General features: G+C 40.6%; 1 protein-coding gene across 5 annotated transcripts in view; it reads left to right on the top strand.

Moving 5' to 3' along the window:
* The window catches only part of kif14 (kinesin family member 14), a 124,862-nt gene that overhangs the window by 88,762 nt on the left and 21,934 nt on the right, over positions 1-14,166 (top strand). For all 5 annotated transcript variants that reach the window (XM_063063901.1, XM_063063902.1, XM_063063899.1 and 2 more), the window contains exons 22-24: positions 1,858-1,952; positions 6,612-6,703; positions 13,923-14,147. In XM_063063901.1, coding sequence (XP_062919971.1) covers positions 1,858-1,952; positions 6,612-6,703; positions 13,923-14,147 — 412 coding nt within the window. The remainder of the gene's footprint in view (positions 1-1,857; positions 1,953-6,611; positions 6,704-13,922; positions 14,148-14,166) is intronic.

Below are 14,166 nucleotides of genomic sequence, written 5' to 3'. Positions count from 1 at the left end.
AGGAGTCAGACGAGAAGGTGCAGGGAGAGGAGGGAGTAGTACAAGGGGGCAGCTAGTAGGTGAAACTGAGGAGGAGAAGGTGGTAAGTAAAGAGTTGGGAAGTTGATTGGTGAAAGATATACAGGGCTGGAGATGCAGGAATCTGTTAGGAGAAGACAGAAGATCATGGAAGAAAGGGAAAATGGAGAAGCACCAGAGGGAGATGATGGGCAGGTAAGGAAGTAAGATGAGAGAGGGAAATAGAAATGGGGAATGGTGAACGGGGGAGGGACAATTACCGGAAACTCAGGAAAACGATATTCATGCTATCAGGTTGGAGGCTAATCAGACAGAATCCAAGGTTTTGCTCCTCCAGCCTGAGTGTGGCCTCATTGTGACAGTAGAGGAGGCCATGGACTGATGTGTCAGAATAGGAATGGGAAGTAGAATTGAAATGGGTAGCCACTGGGAAATACTGCTTTTTGTGGTGGATGGAGCAAAGGTGCTCAACAAAGCGGTCTCCCAATCTACGTCTGGTTCCACCAATTATACAGGAGGCTGCACAGTAAATGACTCTTAACAGACTTGCAGGTGAAGTGTTGCCTCACTTGGAAGGACTGTTTGGTGCCCTGAATGGAAGTGAGGGAGAGGAGGTATAGGGGCAGGTGTTGGCAATTGTTCCATTTACAAGGAGTGAGATCAATGGGAAGGAAGTGATCCCTGCAGAAAGTAGAAAATGGGGGGAGGGAAAGGTGTGCTTAGTGGTGGAATCTCATTGGAGATGGCAGAAGTTGTGGAGAATTATGTGCTGGATGTGGAGGCTATTGGGGTGGTAGGTGAGGACAAGAGGAACCCTATCCCTGCTGTGGTGGTGGGAAAATGGGCTGAGGGCAGATGTGCGTGAGATGGAAGAGATACAGGTGAGGGCAGCATTGATGATGGTGGAGGAAGGGAAGCCCCTTTCTTTGAAGAAGGAGGACTTCTCAGTTCTTCTGGAATGAATAGAGGTTGGTAGATAAAACCAGAAATAGGAGGGTTGAGGGATGAATAGAAGCAGTCTGGAGAGGTGAACTAAGGGAGAAAAACCCAGGTGTGTTAGTAATGGGCAGGTAGAACAACTTAAGGATGATGAGTTTTGTTAAGGCAAGTTGGGACAGAAGGAGTGGAAAAGATGAACAAGGAGAGAGAGTGATAGTGAACTGGTGGGTATGGGAAGGGCACATGGCAGAATGGCTTGCCCAAAACTGGAAAATTGAAATATAAGGTGCATTTCTTCTAGTTCACATTTGGCCTCACCATGGCAGTGGAGAAGACTGAGGATAGAGGAGTTGGTTAGGGGATGGGAAGGGGTGTTCACATGACATGCATCTGGAACCCCAGATTTTCATAGTGACAGAGCTCAGGTACTCTGCAAAATGGTTGCCTCATCTACTCCAGGTTTCGCCAATGCAGAGGAGGCCACATCATGAACACCATTTGTAATGGATTAGGTTGGGGAAGGTATTGTACAAGTGAATCTGTACCTCTAATGGAAGGTCTCTTTAACATGTGTTTCATCTCCTATGTTTGCAGGGGAAAGTGCCAGGGATGGGGAGGGGTGTATGGGAGAACATCAGGAAGTCACAGAGAGTGTAGTTCTTGGGGAAAGCAGAGAGAGGCGAAGATTTGTCTGGTGGTGCTATCCCATTTGTCATAGTAACGGTTTTTATACTTGAAATATACTTGATTTTAAAGCTCAATATTTGAATATAACTCTCTTCTATACCTTTCTGTGACCTACTGATCAACATCCTGAATTAAAAAGCGAGGTGACATTATGTTTTGTGTTATTATCCACTGCTTGAAATTGAGAGCCATTCTGGTTATTCTTCCCAACAGGGTTCTAGGCATTCTGGAGAGGAAGACATATTTTATGATCCCAATGATGACTGGGAAACGGATTTGACGCTCTCTTCCTCTTTCTCTAAAAGACGGTGTGTAGTTTTTGAAATGTGCTTTTCATACAATTCAGAATTAATTTGAAAAGTTTAGTTGTTTTGAATTGATATTTACATATGCAGGAATAGATCAATGAAAGGCAAGATTCAGTTTATTGTTTACATTAATGAATCGTAGCCTTTAATACAAGCCACTTTCTTTTTCAATCAACCCTGCTCCATTTGAATTTCTCTTCCAGTCATTGGTGCTGTAATGACATGTTCCATTATGTTTGACTGTTGTCTGTAAACAAATTAAATATTATTCTAACACATCCATGGTAGTTTCTTTTAAATTAATTTTAAAATGTGTAATCTCATGAAGTTGCTACAAAGTTTGTTGTACAGGTCCACAATCTCTTATCCGAAATCCTTGGGGCCAGTTGCATTTCAGAATTCAGAATTTTTCAGATTTCAGACCCCCCCCCCCCGCTACCAAAAAACACATATGCCCAAGTCCCTTATTTAATGTGTGGTGGACTTTAGGACCCAGCAGCACACCAAATCTGCACACATCCTCCCGTATACTTTAAATCATCTCTAGGTTACTTATAATACCTAATACAATGTAAATGCTATGTAAATAGTTGTTATACTGTATTGTTTAGGGAATAATGACAAGAAAAAATTTTATTTCCAACAAAAACATTCAATAAAACATAAAAATATACAGCTTCAAACGAACCAAATCAAACACATGGTAAATGACTTATTGGAATAAATGTAGAATGTCACTGTCACTGTAAAACTTCAGTAACTTGTCTTTCTATTTATTTAAATCATGTACAGTGGTAGTTCTGACACTATTTTCTTCAGCAAGGCGCCGCACAGACACACCACGTTCAAGCTTCTGCAATAACTCCACTTTCTGCGTTATGGATAATGATAGATGCTTCCTTCTCTTTTTCTCATTGTTACCCATAGGGGTATCTGCAGTTTTTGACATTTTCACAGTGAAATTAAACACAAAGTCAACAGTGAATGCAAAATATCAGCGAACAGCAAATGCACGTGTAACCAGTACGAGCACTGAGCCACAACTGATGTCTGGCGGCCTCTGCTAGTGCTGTCACATCACAACTGAGTGACGTCAGCTGTTAGGAAAAAAAAACTTTGGTTTACGGAGCTTTTTGGATTTCAGAATTTCGGATAAAGGAATGTGCACCTGTATAACAAATTTGCAGATTGTTAAATTCTTTAGCATTGCTTCTTGTATAAACCTTTCAGTAGGATACCAATTAAAAAATATTGTGGTTTAATCTTGTAAGTGAAAAAAAAGAATCATACAATGTAGATATTACACTAATGCTATCAAATTACATTCAATGTTTATCCTGTGAATCTCTAATCTATATTTGAATACTATTTCTTCTCAAGTCATGATAATTGAATGATTCCCTCTGTGACACTGGTCTGTGGTGTTCTTAACAGTGTATTAGCTTTTAGTTGAACATTTTAAAGATATGGTTAACATTGCAGATATGTGTCCTCATGCTACAAGTTACAAAGCAGTTGTTGGTGCCTCTAGTAATGCATGTTGCTGCATAAGTTTTACTTTTCTCAGAATAAATTTCAGTTTGCTTTTGTTTCTTTTTGCAACACCAGCTCCTGATTACTTGTCTCATTATCTTGGTGTTAATAGCAAAATATTGATTTTTAGTTATTTGATGATAAATAAATGTTACTTGTTACATTTGTTATTGCTACAAGTTTCAAACTGGGCATAAAGGTCAGTCCACAGAATAAGTGCCAACTGTAAAAGAAGTTGAATTCCTTCAAAAGATAACTTTAAGTATTCTGTACCTACATTATTATGTATCTATTTTGTTACATTGTTAAGGCACTGTCATAACTTTTATTAAAATTGTGTCTTGAAAACTGGTTGTTAATTTTTATGTAAGTTTTGTAGCCTGGTTGGAATGTTGTTTCCAGGTTAGTGAATCTCTGGATATCTAATCTTGAGGAACGTAGTAATGTGCCATATAAAACAACCACATTGTAAGGTTTGGTATGGAGAACAAAAAAGTAACTGAAAGAAGAGCAAGTTGTGAAATGTGAAGAATTTCCTTTGTTAACTTCTAGTGTTTGTTGGAAATGAACTTTTCTCTTTTCTAGCCATTCGGCTGTATTCCCATGAAGCAACTATGGAATGATTGAAGCTGCCTTTTTGAAGGAGTTCAACTTCTCTTACAGTTGGCACTTAATATTTATAACCATTTACTGCCAGCAATTTAGATAACTGCATTGTTTGTGACAGTGAGAAATCATTAGAAAATACCATATTTCCTAGATGATTTTTTTGCTCTATTACCCATTTTTCTGCGATGCCTCCATTTCTTTAACAGCAGAATTTGTCTATCTATGAGTTCTCTGGGAAGGTGGTGGTAGGCCACCACCTTGAACCAATGCTAGGAAAGGAGTTCCACAATATGGACAACTGGCAGTCTCAGCGCAGCAATATGTTTCCAAATCGATTGTCCCTTTCCTTCTCATTGGCACAGATCTTGATTTTGGGAGCTGCTGAAAGACTAGCAATCACAATGTATTTTTTTTTGCCAAACACAGAAGCCTTTGGTCAGGAGATGAATGCTTTGGATGGTGGACAAGGTGCCAGACATGCTTTGTCCTGGATGGTACCGAGGATTTTCAGTAGTTTAGGAGTTGTACCCAGCTAAGTTAAAAGGATTTCATCATGCTCCTGACTTGTGCCTTGTAAATGATAGAAAAACTTTGACTATTGGGAGACAAGTTACTTGCCGCAAGATGTTCAGTTTTTGACCCTTTGTTTGGAGCTTCCATGTCATTCTAACATTTTCTGAATGTTTGCTGCTTTGTTTGATCAAGGAAACAAAATTCTTTTTGAGATGTTGAAAAATTTTTGATAATTTTCTGAGTATTCCTACATTTAGTACTACAAAAAATGGCATACTTTGTTTATCTCATTCCATTTGTTTTCTTGAAGTTGATTGCTATATTTACTAAAAGTAATAGAGTCAAACAAACTTTAGGGAATGCTTTGCAATGCTTGATGTCATTGAATGTTATTTTTTCTAAATAATGAAAATGTCATAAAACTGAAATATTTACATTGGTTATAGAGTCATAGAAAACTATAGCACAGAAACAGCCCTTCAGCCCACCATGTTCATGCCAAACTATAATTTTGCTGAGTCCCATTGACCTGCACCTGGACCATAGCCATCCATTACCCTCCCATCTATGTACTGTACCTATACGAATTTCTCTTAAATGTTGAAATCAAACTCACAACCATCACATCCGCTGGCAGCTCACTCCACGCTCTCACCACCCTCTGAATGAAGATGTTCCCCTTAAACATTTCACCTTTCAAACTTAACACAACTGTGCAAATATAAAGAAATAGCAATAAATAATGAGAGCATGAAATAACAAGATTGAGTCCTTAAAGTGAGATCATTGGTTTGTGTGAATATCTCAAAAGTTGAGTGTAATTATCCTCTTTTTTTTCAAAAGCCTGTTGGTTGAGGCTTTGAACCTGATGGTGTGAGTCCTAAGGCACTGGTACCTTCTTCCTGATGGTAGCAGCGAGAAAGAGCATGGCCTGGGTGGTGAGGGTCTTTTATGTCAGATGCTGCTTTTCTACAACAGTGTTTAATGTACATGTTCTCAATGGTTGGGAGGGCTTTACCCATGATGTACAACATCCACCACCTATTCTAGGATTTTCTGCTCAAAGGCGTTGGTGTACCCATACTAGGCCTTAATGCAGCCAGTCAATACGCTTTCCACTACACATCTACAGAAGTTTGTCGAGGTTTTTGATGACATGCTGAACCTCTGAAGACTTCTAAGGAAGTAGAGGTGCTGTCTTTGCAATTACCTTTATATGATGGGTCCAGGACAGGTCCTCTGAGATAGTGACACCCAAGAATTTAAAACTACTGACCCCCTATACCTCTGGTCCTCTGATGAGTACTGGCTTATGGACCTCTGGTTTCCCTCTCCTGAAGTCTGCAATTAGGTCCTTGGTCTTGCTAACATTGAGAGGTTATTGTTATGACACTACTCAGCCAAATTATCAATCTCCCTCCTGTATGCTGATTCATCACCACAACAGTGTGTCATTGGCAAACTTGAATATGATGTTGGAACTAAACTTAGCCACACAGTCATAGGTGTAAAGTGAGTAGAATAGGGGGCTAAGCAGATATGTGTTGATAGAGATTGTGGAGGAGATGTTTTTGCCAATCCAAACTGACTCGGGTCGGCAAGTGAGGAAATCCAGTATCAAATTGCACAAGGGGGTATTGAGGCCTGGGTCTTGGAGTTTACTGATTTGTTTTGAGGGGATGGTGGTATTAAATGCTAAGTTGTAATCAATAAAGGATTCTGATATATGCATCTTTGCTGTCCAGATGTTCCAGAGTTGTGCGAAGAGCCAATGAGATGGCATTTGCTGATCAAATCTCCCCTCATTCTCCTATGCTTTAGGGAATAAAGTCCTAAAGTCTTGGTACTAGCTATAATTTGTGCTCCTTAAGTAATAGTTTCTAACATTCAGTTCTGTGTTTGTGTGCACTTGTACTGAAAAGAGGTTCATAGAATTTTTATTCTGTTGCTAATGTGGCAATATGAAGTATTTTATCTCACTGTACTTTCTATTTTTCTGCTTAGAAGTAGAAGTTTTTTCAAAAGCAAACAAATGACTGGATGTTTAGCAGGAATCCAAGCACTTGCAACTCAAAATATGCAGTCTGCACATACAGGTATTTTTCGGTATTTTGTATGTTCACTGAATGCTGTTTAATTATCTTAAGCGTGACTTTTCACTTTTGTCGTTGTTAAGGCTTATTTTGTCTATTTACTTTGGAAAATGATTTGTTTACCAAGCTTTCCCATCCAGCCCTCTTGTCTTGATTTAGTATTTGACTGCTGGAGTGCTGATGTGTTCAGTTCAATGTGCATTGATTAGACTCAGTAAGAACCTGAGGGGTTCACATAAGAGACACTTGTATGTGAACTCAGCAGATGTATGTGAGATCCCAAGTAAACTCTTTCAGCTGTATCCCCTAAAGAAAAGAACAATGTGTAAGATAGTGGATTCAGGGAGGGATACACTGGAACACATTGATATTGGGGGGGCGGGGGGGGGTGATAGAATCCCCAAGACCTGATGAGGTTTTTCACAGGATGCTATGGATTGCAAGGGAGAAGATAGCTGGGACCCTGATAGAAAGGAAGGACATAAGCCGGGAAGATGTGGAATCGATATGGGTAGAGCTGCGTAACACTAAGGGGCAGAAGACGCTGGTGGGAGTTGTGTACAGGCCACCTAACAGTAGTAGTGAGGTTGGAGATGGTATTAAACAGGAAATTTGATTCCTGGGATGGCAGGTCTTTCATATGAAGAAAGACTGGATGAACTGGGCTTGTACTCGTTGGAATTTAGAAGATTGAGGGGGGATCTGATTGAAACGTATAAGATCCTAAAGGGATTGGACAGGCTAGATGCAGGAAGATTGTTCCCGATGTTGGGGAGGTCTAGAACGAGGGGTCACAGTTTGAGGATAGAGGGGAAGCCTTTTAGGACCGAGGTTAGGAAAAACTTCTTCACACAGAGAGTGGTGAATCTGTGGAATTCTCTGCCACAGCAAACTGTTGAGGCCAGTTCATTAGCTATGTTTAAAAGGAAGTTAGATATGGCCCTTGTGGCTACAGGGGTCAGGGGGTATGGAGGGAAGGCTGGGTTCTGAGTTGGATGATCAGCCATGATCATAATAAATGGCGGTGCAGGCTCGAAGGGCCGAATGGCCTACTCCTGCACCTATTTTCTATGTTTCTATGTTTCTATGAAATTAGAAATGTGTGCAATAAAGGAACAGCAGTTATAATGGGTGACTTCAATCTACATGTAGATTGGGTGAACCAAATTGGTAAAGGTGCTGAGGAAGAGGATTTCTTGGAATGTATGCGGGATGGTTTTTTGAACCAACATGTCGAGGAACCAACTAGAGAGCAGGCTATTCTGGACTGGGTTTTGAGCAATGAGGAAGGGTTAATTAGCAATCTTGTCGTGAGAGGCCCCTTGGGTAAGAGTGACCATAATATGGTAGAATTCTTTATTAAGATGGAGAGTGACATAGTTAATTCAGAAACAAAGGTTCTGAACTTAGAGGGGTAACTCTGAAGGTATGAGACGTGAATTAGCTAAGATAGACTGGCAAATGACACTTAAAGGATTGACAGTGGATATGCAATGGCAAGCATTTAAAGGTTGCATGGATGAACTACAACAATTGTTCATCCCAGTTTGGCAAAAGAATAAATCAAGGAAGGTAGTGCACCCGTGGCTGACAAGGGAAATTAGGGATAGTATCAATTCCAAAGAAGAAGCATACAAATTAGCCAGAGAAAGTGGCTCACCTGAGGACTGGGAGAAATTCAGAGTTCAGCAGAGGAGGACAAAGGGCTTAATTAGGAAGGGGAAAAAAGATTATGAGCGAAAACTGGCAGGGAACGTAAAAACGGACTGTAAAAGCTTTTATAGATATGTAAAAAGGAAAAGACTGGTAAAGACATGTGTAGGTCCCCTGCAGACAGAAACAGGTGAATTGATTATGGGGAACAAGGACATGGCAGACCAATTGAATAATTACTTTGGTTCTGTCTTCACTAAGGAGAACATAAATAATCTTCCAGAAATAGTAGGGGACAGAGGGTCCAGTGAGATGGAGGAACTGAGTAAAATACATGTTAGTAGGGAAGTGGTGTTAGGTAAATTGAAGGGATTGAAGGCAGATAAATCCCCAGGGCCAGATGGTCTGCATCCTCGAGTGCTTAAGGAAGTAGCCCAAGAAATAGTGGATGCATTAGTGGTAATTTTTCAAAACTCGTTAGATTCTGGACTAGTTCCTGAGGATTGGAGGGTGGCTAATGTAACTTTTTAAAAAAGGAGGGAGAGAGAAACCGGGGAATTATAGACCGGTTAGCCTAACGTCGGTGGTGGGGAAACTGCTGGAGTCAGTTATCAAAGATGTGATAACAGCACATTTGGAAAGCGGTGAAATGATCAGACAAAGTCAGCATGGATTTGTGAAAGGAAAATCATGTCTGACGAATCTCATAGAATTTTTTGAGGATGTAACTAGTAGAGTGGATAGGGGAGAACCAGTGGATGTGGTATATTTGGATTTTCAAAAGGCTTTTGACAAGGTCCCACACAGGAGATTAGTGTGCAAACTTAAAGCACATGGTATTGGGCGTAAGGTATTGGTGTGGGTGGAGAATTGGTTAGCAGACAGGAAGCAAAGAGTGGGAATAAACGGGACCTTTTCAGAATGGCAGGCAGTGACTAGTGGGGTACCGCAAGGCTCAGTGCTGGGACCCCAGTTGTTTATAATATATATTAATGACTTGGATGAGGGAATTAAATGCAGCATCTCCAAGTTTGCGGATGACACGAAGCTGGGTGGCAGTGTTAGCTGTGAGGAGGATGCTAAGAGGATGCAGGGTGACTTGGATAGGTTGGGTGAGTGGGCAAATTCATGGCAGATGCAATTTAATGTGGATAAATGTGAAGTTATCCACTTTGGTGGCAAAAATAGGAAAACAGATTATTATCTGAATGGTGGCCGATTAGGAAAAGGGGAGGTGCAACGAGACCTGGGTGTCATTATACACCAGTCATTGAAAGTGGGCATGCAGGTACAGCAGGCGGTGAAAAAGGCGAATGGTATGCTGGCATTTATAGCGAGAGGATTTGAGTACAGGAGCAGGGAGGTACTACTGCAGTTGTACAAGACCTTGGTGAGACCACACCTGGAGTATTGTGTGCAGTTTTGGTCCCCTAATCTGAGGAAAGACATCCTTGCCATAGAGGGAGTACAGAGAAGGTTCACCAGATTGATTCCTGGGATGGCAGGACTTTCATATGAAGAAAGACTGGATGAACTGGGCTTGTACTTGTTGGAATTTAGAAGATTGAGGGGGGATCTGATTGAAACGTATAAGATCCTAAAGGGATTGGACAGGCTAGATGCAGGAAGATTGTTCCCGATGTTGGGGAAGTCCAAAACGAGGGGCCACAGTTTGAGGATAGAGGGGAAGCCTTTTAGGACCGAGATTAGGAAAAACTTCTTCACACAGAGAGTGGTGAATCTGTGGAATTCTCTGCCACAGGAAACAGTTGAGGCCAGTTCATTGGCTATATTTAAGAGGGAGTTAGATATGGCCCTTGTGACTACGGGGGTCAGGGGGTATGGAGGGAAGGCTGGGGTGGGGTTCTGAGTTGGATGATCAGCCATGATCATAATAAATGGCGGTGCAGGCTCGAAGGGCCGAATGGCCTACTCCTGCACCTATTTTCTATGTTTCTGCGTTTCTATGTTTGCATCTTTGTTATCCACAGTTGAGGAAAATGAAAACTAATGCTATTCATTTATTTAGGAAGAGCAGCTGGGATAAGCCAGGTAACTACTGAATGAAGCACTTTATGTCAGTGAAATACCTGGAGAAAATTAGAATAGAAAGGACTTGTGCACATTTGGAAAGGCAGGGCTATCAGAAATAGACAGCACAGCTTTATATGTGGGAAATCCAGTCTCACTAATTTGTTTTTTTTTGAGGAGGTAACTCAGAAGATTGATGAGGGTAGGGAGTTGTCTACAAGGACTATACTAAGGCATTTGACATGGTTTCACAGGGTACACTAGTCCATTCGGCCATCCATTTTTATAGTTAATGGGGGTGAAAAATCTTGTTGATTTAAAATTGGAAAAAAGAAAGTTAATTGGACACAGAGCATCTTTTATTTGAAAATTCTTAGATCACTTTTGTTTAATCATCTCAGGTTTGTTAAACCAGTTTTATTCACTGGAGATCTCTTTCTGCAAGGTCTGGGTTTCAAAACATTAACAGTGTCTACAGTTTCTTTCATCGCTGATAAGTTCATTTTTTATCAAAGAAGAATGGAATTAGCTTATTTCTATTTCCACTAATTCTTAACCAGATTGATGACTTCCACTAATAAAAGCCCAGAACTACCTGGAAGTGGAGTGTTTGTCTTTAAATAACAGCAGGATAGTTATCTTTACTGTCCTAGCCAATCTACGATCAGTGGCTACTTTATTAGGTACAGGAGTGGAACCTATTGTGGCCCATCCAGTTCAAGGTTTGACATGTTTTCCATTCAGAGATGCTCTTCTGCATACCACTGTTGCAATGCATGGTTGCTTATGTTAATGTCACCTTCCCATCAGCTTGAATCAGTCTTGTCATTGTCCTCTGACCTCTCTCATAAACAAGGTGTTTTTACTTACAGAATTGCCTCTCATTGGAATTTTTTTGTTTGTTCTTCACACTCTAAACTTTTGAGACTGTTGTGCATTAAAATCCAGGAGATCAGCAGTTTCTGAGATACTCAAACCACCCTGTTTGGCACCAACAATTATCCACAGTCAAAGTCACTAAGATCACATTTCTTCCCCATTCTGATGTTTGGTCTGAACAACAATTGGACCTTTTGACCATATGTGCATGCTTTCATTAATTGAGTTGCTGCCACATAATCGGCTGATTAGATATTTGTATTAATAACCTGGTGCTTCTAATAAAATTGGCACTGAATGTATATCCTTAAAACAACAAATAAAATAAGTAACACAAGCAATTCTGTAGATGCTGGAATTCCAGAGTAACACATAGAAAATGATTGAGAAACTCAGCCATGCAGGTATTAACTATGGAAAGGAACATCAACATTCTGAGACCCTTCATCAGACTGGAAAGGATGGGGGAAGGAGCTAGAATAAGAAGGTGGGGGTGGAGAAGGAGTACAAGTTAGAAGTTGATGGATGAAGCCTGGTGGGGGAGGTAGGGATGAAGTAAGCTGGGTGGTGATAGGTGGAAAAGGTAAAGGGCTGGAGAAGAAGGAATTTGATAGGAGAGGAGAGTGGACCATGAAAGAAAGGGAAGGAAAAGGGACACCAGAGGGAGGAGACAGGCAGGTGAGAAGAAGAGGGGAACCAGAGTGGAGAATGGAGGAAGAGGGAAGGGGGAGGAACGGGGTAATTACTGGAAGTTAAAGCAATTGATGTTCATGTCATCAAGTTGGAGGCTACCCAGATGGAATATGAGGTGTTACTCCTCCAACCTGAGTGTGGCCTCATTGTGGCAATAGAGTAGCATGTCAGAATGGGAATAGGAATTATAATTAAAATGGTTGGCCACCAGCAAATCCTGCTTTTTGCAAATGGAGTGAAGGTGCTTGGCAGAGTAGTCCCTCAATCTACATCAGATCTCACCAATGTTGAGGAGACCACTTTAGAAGCACTGGATGCAGTAGACGATCCCAACAGATTTGCAAGTGAAATATGGCCTAACCTGGAGGGACTGTTTGGGGCCCTGAATGGAGGTGCGGGAAGAGGTGAATGGGCAAGTATAGTACTTCTTCGGCTTAAGCAGGGAATAAGTGCCCGGAAGGACAAATGGTCAAGAGAGTCACCTTGAAAGTGATCCCTGTGGAAAGACGAGAGTGGGGGAGAGGTAAAGATACATTTGGTGAAGATGGCAGAAGTTGTGGAGAATGCTGTGCTGGATGTGGAAGCTCATGGGTGGTAGGTGAGGACAAGGGGAACTCTTTCCCTGTTAAGGAAGATGGGATGAGTGTGGATGTCCAGGAAAAGGAGGAGATGCGGGTGAGGGCAGCATGAATGGTGGAGGAAGAACCCCGTTCTTTGGAAGAAGACATCTCTGATGTTCTGAAACTTTGAAGAAGGAAGACATCAAATAAAATAAGTTACCTGATCATCATCGCATGTTTGTGATTTGTGTATTATGACAGTTCTGTATGTGCTTTAATGTTATGTATCAGCACTAACTGCTTTACATAAGAAATAGGAGCAGGAGTAGGTCATCTGGCCTGTCGAGTCTGCTCTGCCATTCAATGAGATCATGGCTTATCTGGCCATGGACTCATCTCCACCTACCTGCTTTTCCCCCATAACCAGCAATTTCCCTACTATGCAAAAATCTATTCAACCTTGTCTTAATTATATTTACTGAGGTAGTCTCCACTGCTTCATTGAGTAGTGATTTCCACTTTAAAACAGTTGTTTTGTTATGGACATGATGAAGCGACTATTGTGTCCCTTTTTATAGAAACTGAAAATCTGATTATCTACTATTTAGCCAGGATATATTTGCTTTAAAAAAAAATTAGTTCACAGAAAGGAAATGTTTAACTGTACTATATATACAGCCTTACACCTATAAAATACAGAACTTCTGATACATAATCTGTTTTCTTGTGTATATAGTGAATTTGTCTGATTTGTCAACTTGTTTTAGTACAGCGTAGTTAGGATTTGATTTGAAATATTTATTTCTGAACAATTGCAAATTTTCATCTGAAACTAATAAAGCAAAATTATGGGAAATTTTTCTCTAGTCATCTAAAAATGGTGTTTTGCTTTGAGTTTGTGCTTGAAAGAAAATTCTTCAGTTTGTTCTCACCGTGGCAACATCACAGATGCCACATTTATTGTTCTGTTACTTGTGTTGTTGAGCTTGAGACAATAATAGCTCTTCTGTGGTAAGATGAGGGAGACAAAGGGTCTAGGCTGAGTTAGAATTTATACAGCAGGTAGTCATTTTACCTGCTCTTGTATGTTTATAGAATCTGGAAGTGCTGGTGTTACAAGATAGATAAACCTGAAAGGGAAGCTTCCTCAACTACCCTTCTCCACACTGTCCATGCCACAATTGCTTTCTTGTAGGTTTTCCCAAAATGGTTTGTTTCTTTTCTTGTAGCGGACATGATGTGTAATGATCGATCTGAACAGAGCAAGTAATACCTAGATTTTGATGACTCATTTTAAGTGCATTGTTTTCACTTTGTGTACCAGTTTTCATTTTATTTACTATTACCGGCTAAGCTGGAATTCAGTTATTCAAGTATTTTCACAGATTCTTTCCATCTGAAAACAGAGTTACTGAATTTGTCTCGAAGTATTTGCCCCATGGGCTCTGAGTCAACATTACCTGTTGTTTGTAAGGAAATTTTGAGTGCAGCTGTTGACTTTCTGGGAAGAAGTCAGGTATCACAAGAAAACATCCCTGACAGACTCGTTACTGACCTCATCGCTGTTCATAAGGAAACAATGGAAATTTCACATACCTATGAAAAGCTAGATGAAGGAAGTCAAGAAAACAGTAAGTCTACAATTTTACT

This window comes from Mobula hypostoma, chromosome 12, assembly GCF_963921235.1.
Source record: "Mobula hypostoma chromosome 12, sMobHyp1.1, whole genome shotgun sequence".
NCBI lineage: Eukaryota > Metazoa > Chordata > Chondrichthyes > Myliobatiformes > Myliobatidae > Mobula > Mobula hypostoma.
The sequence above is the reverse complement of the archived record's forward strand: the minus strand, read 5'-3'. Positions and strand labels throughout refer to the sequence as shown.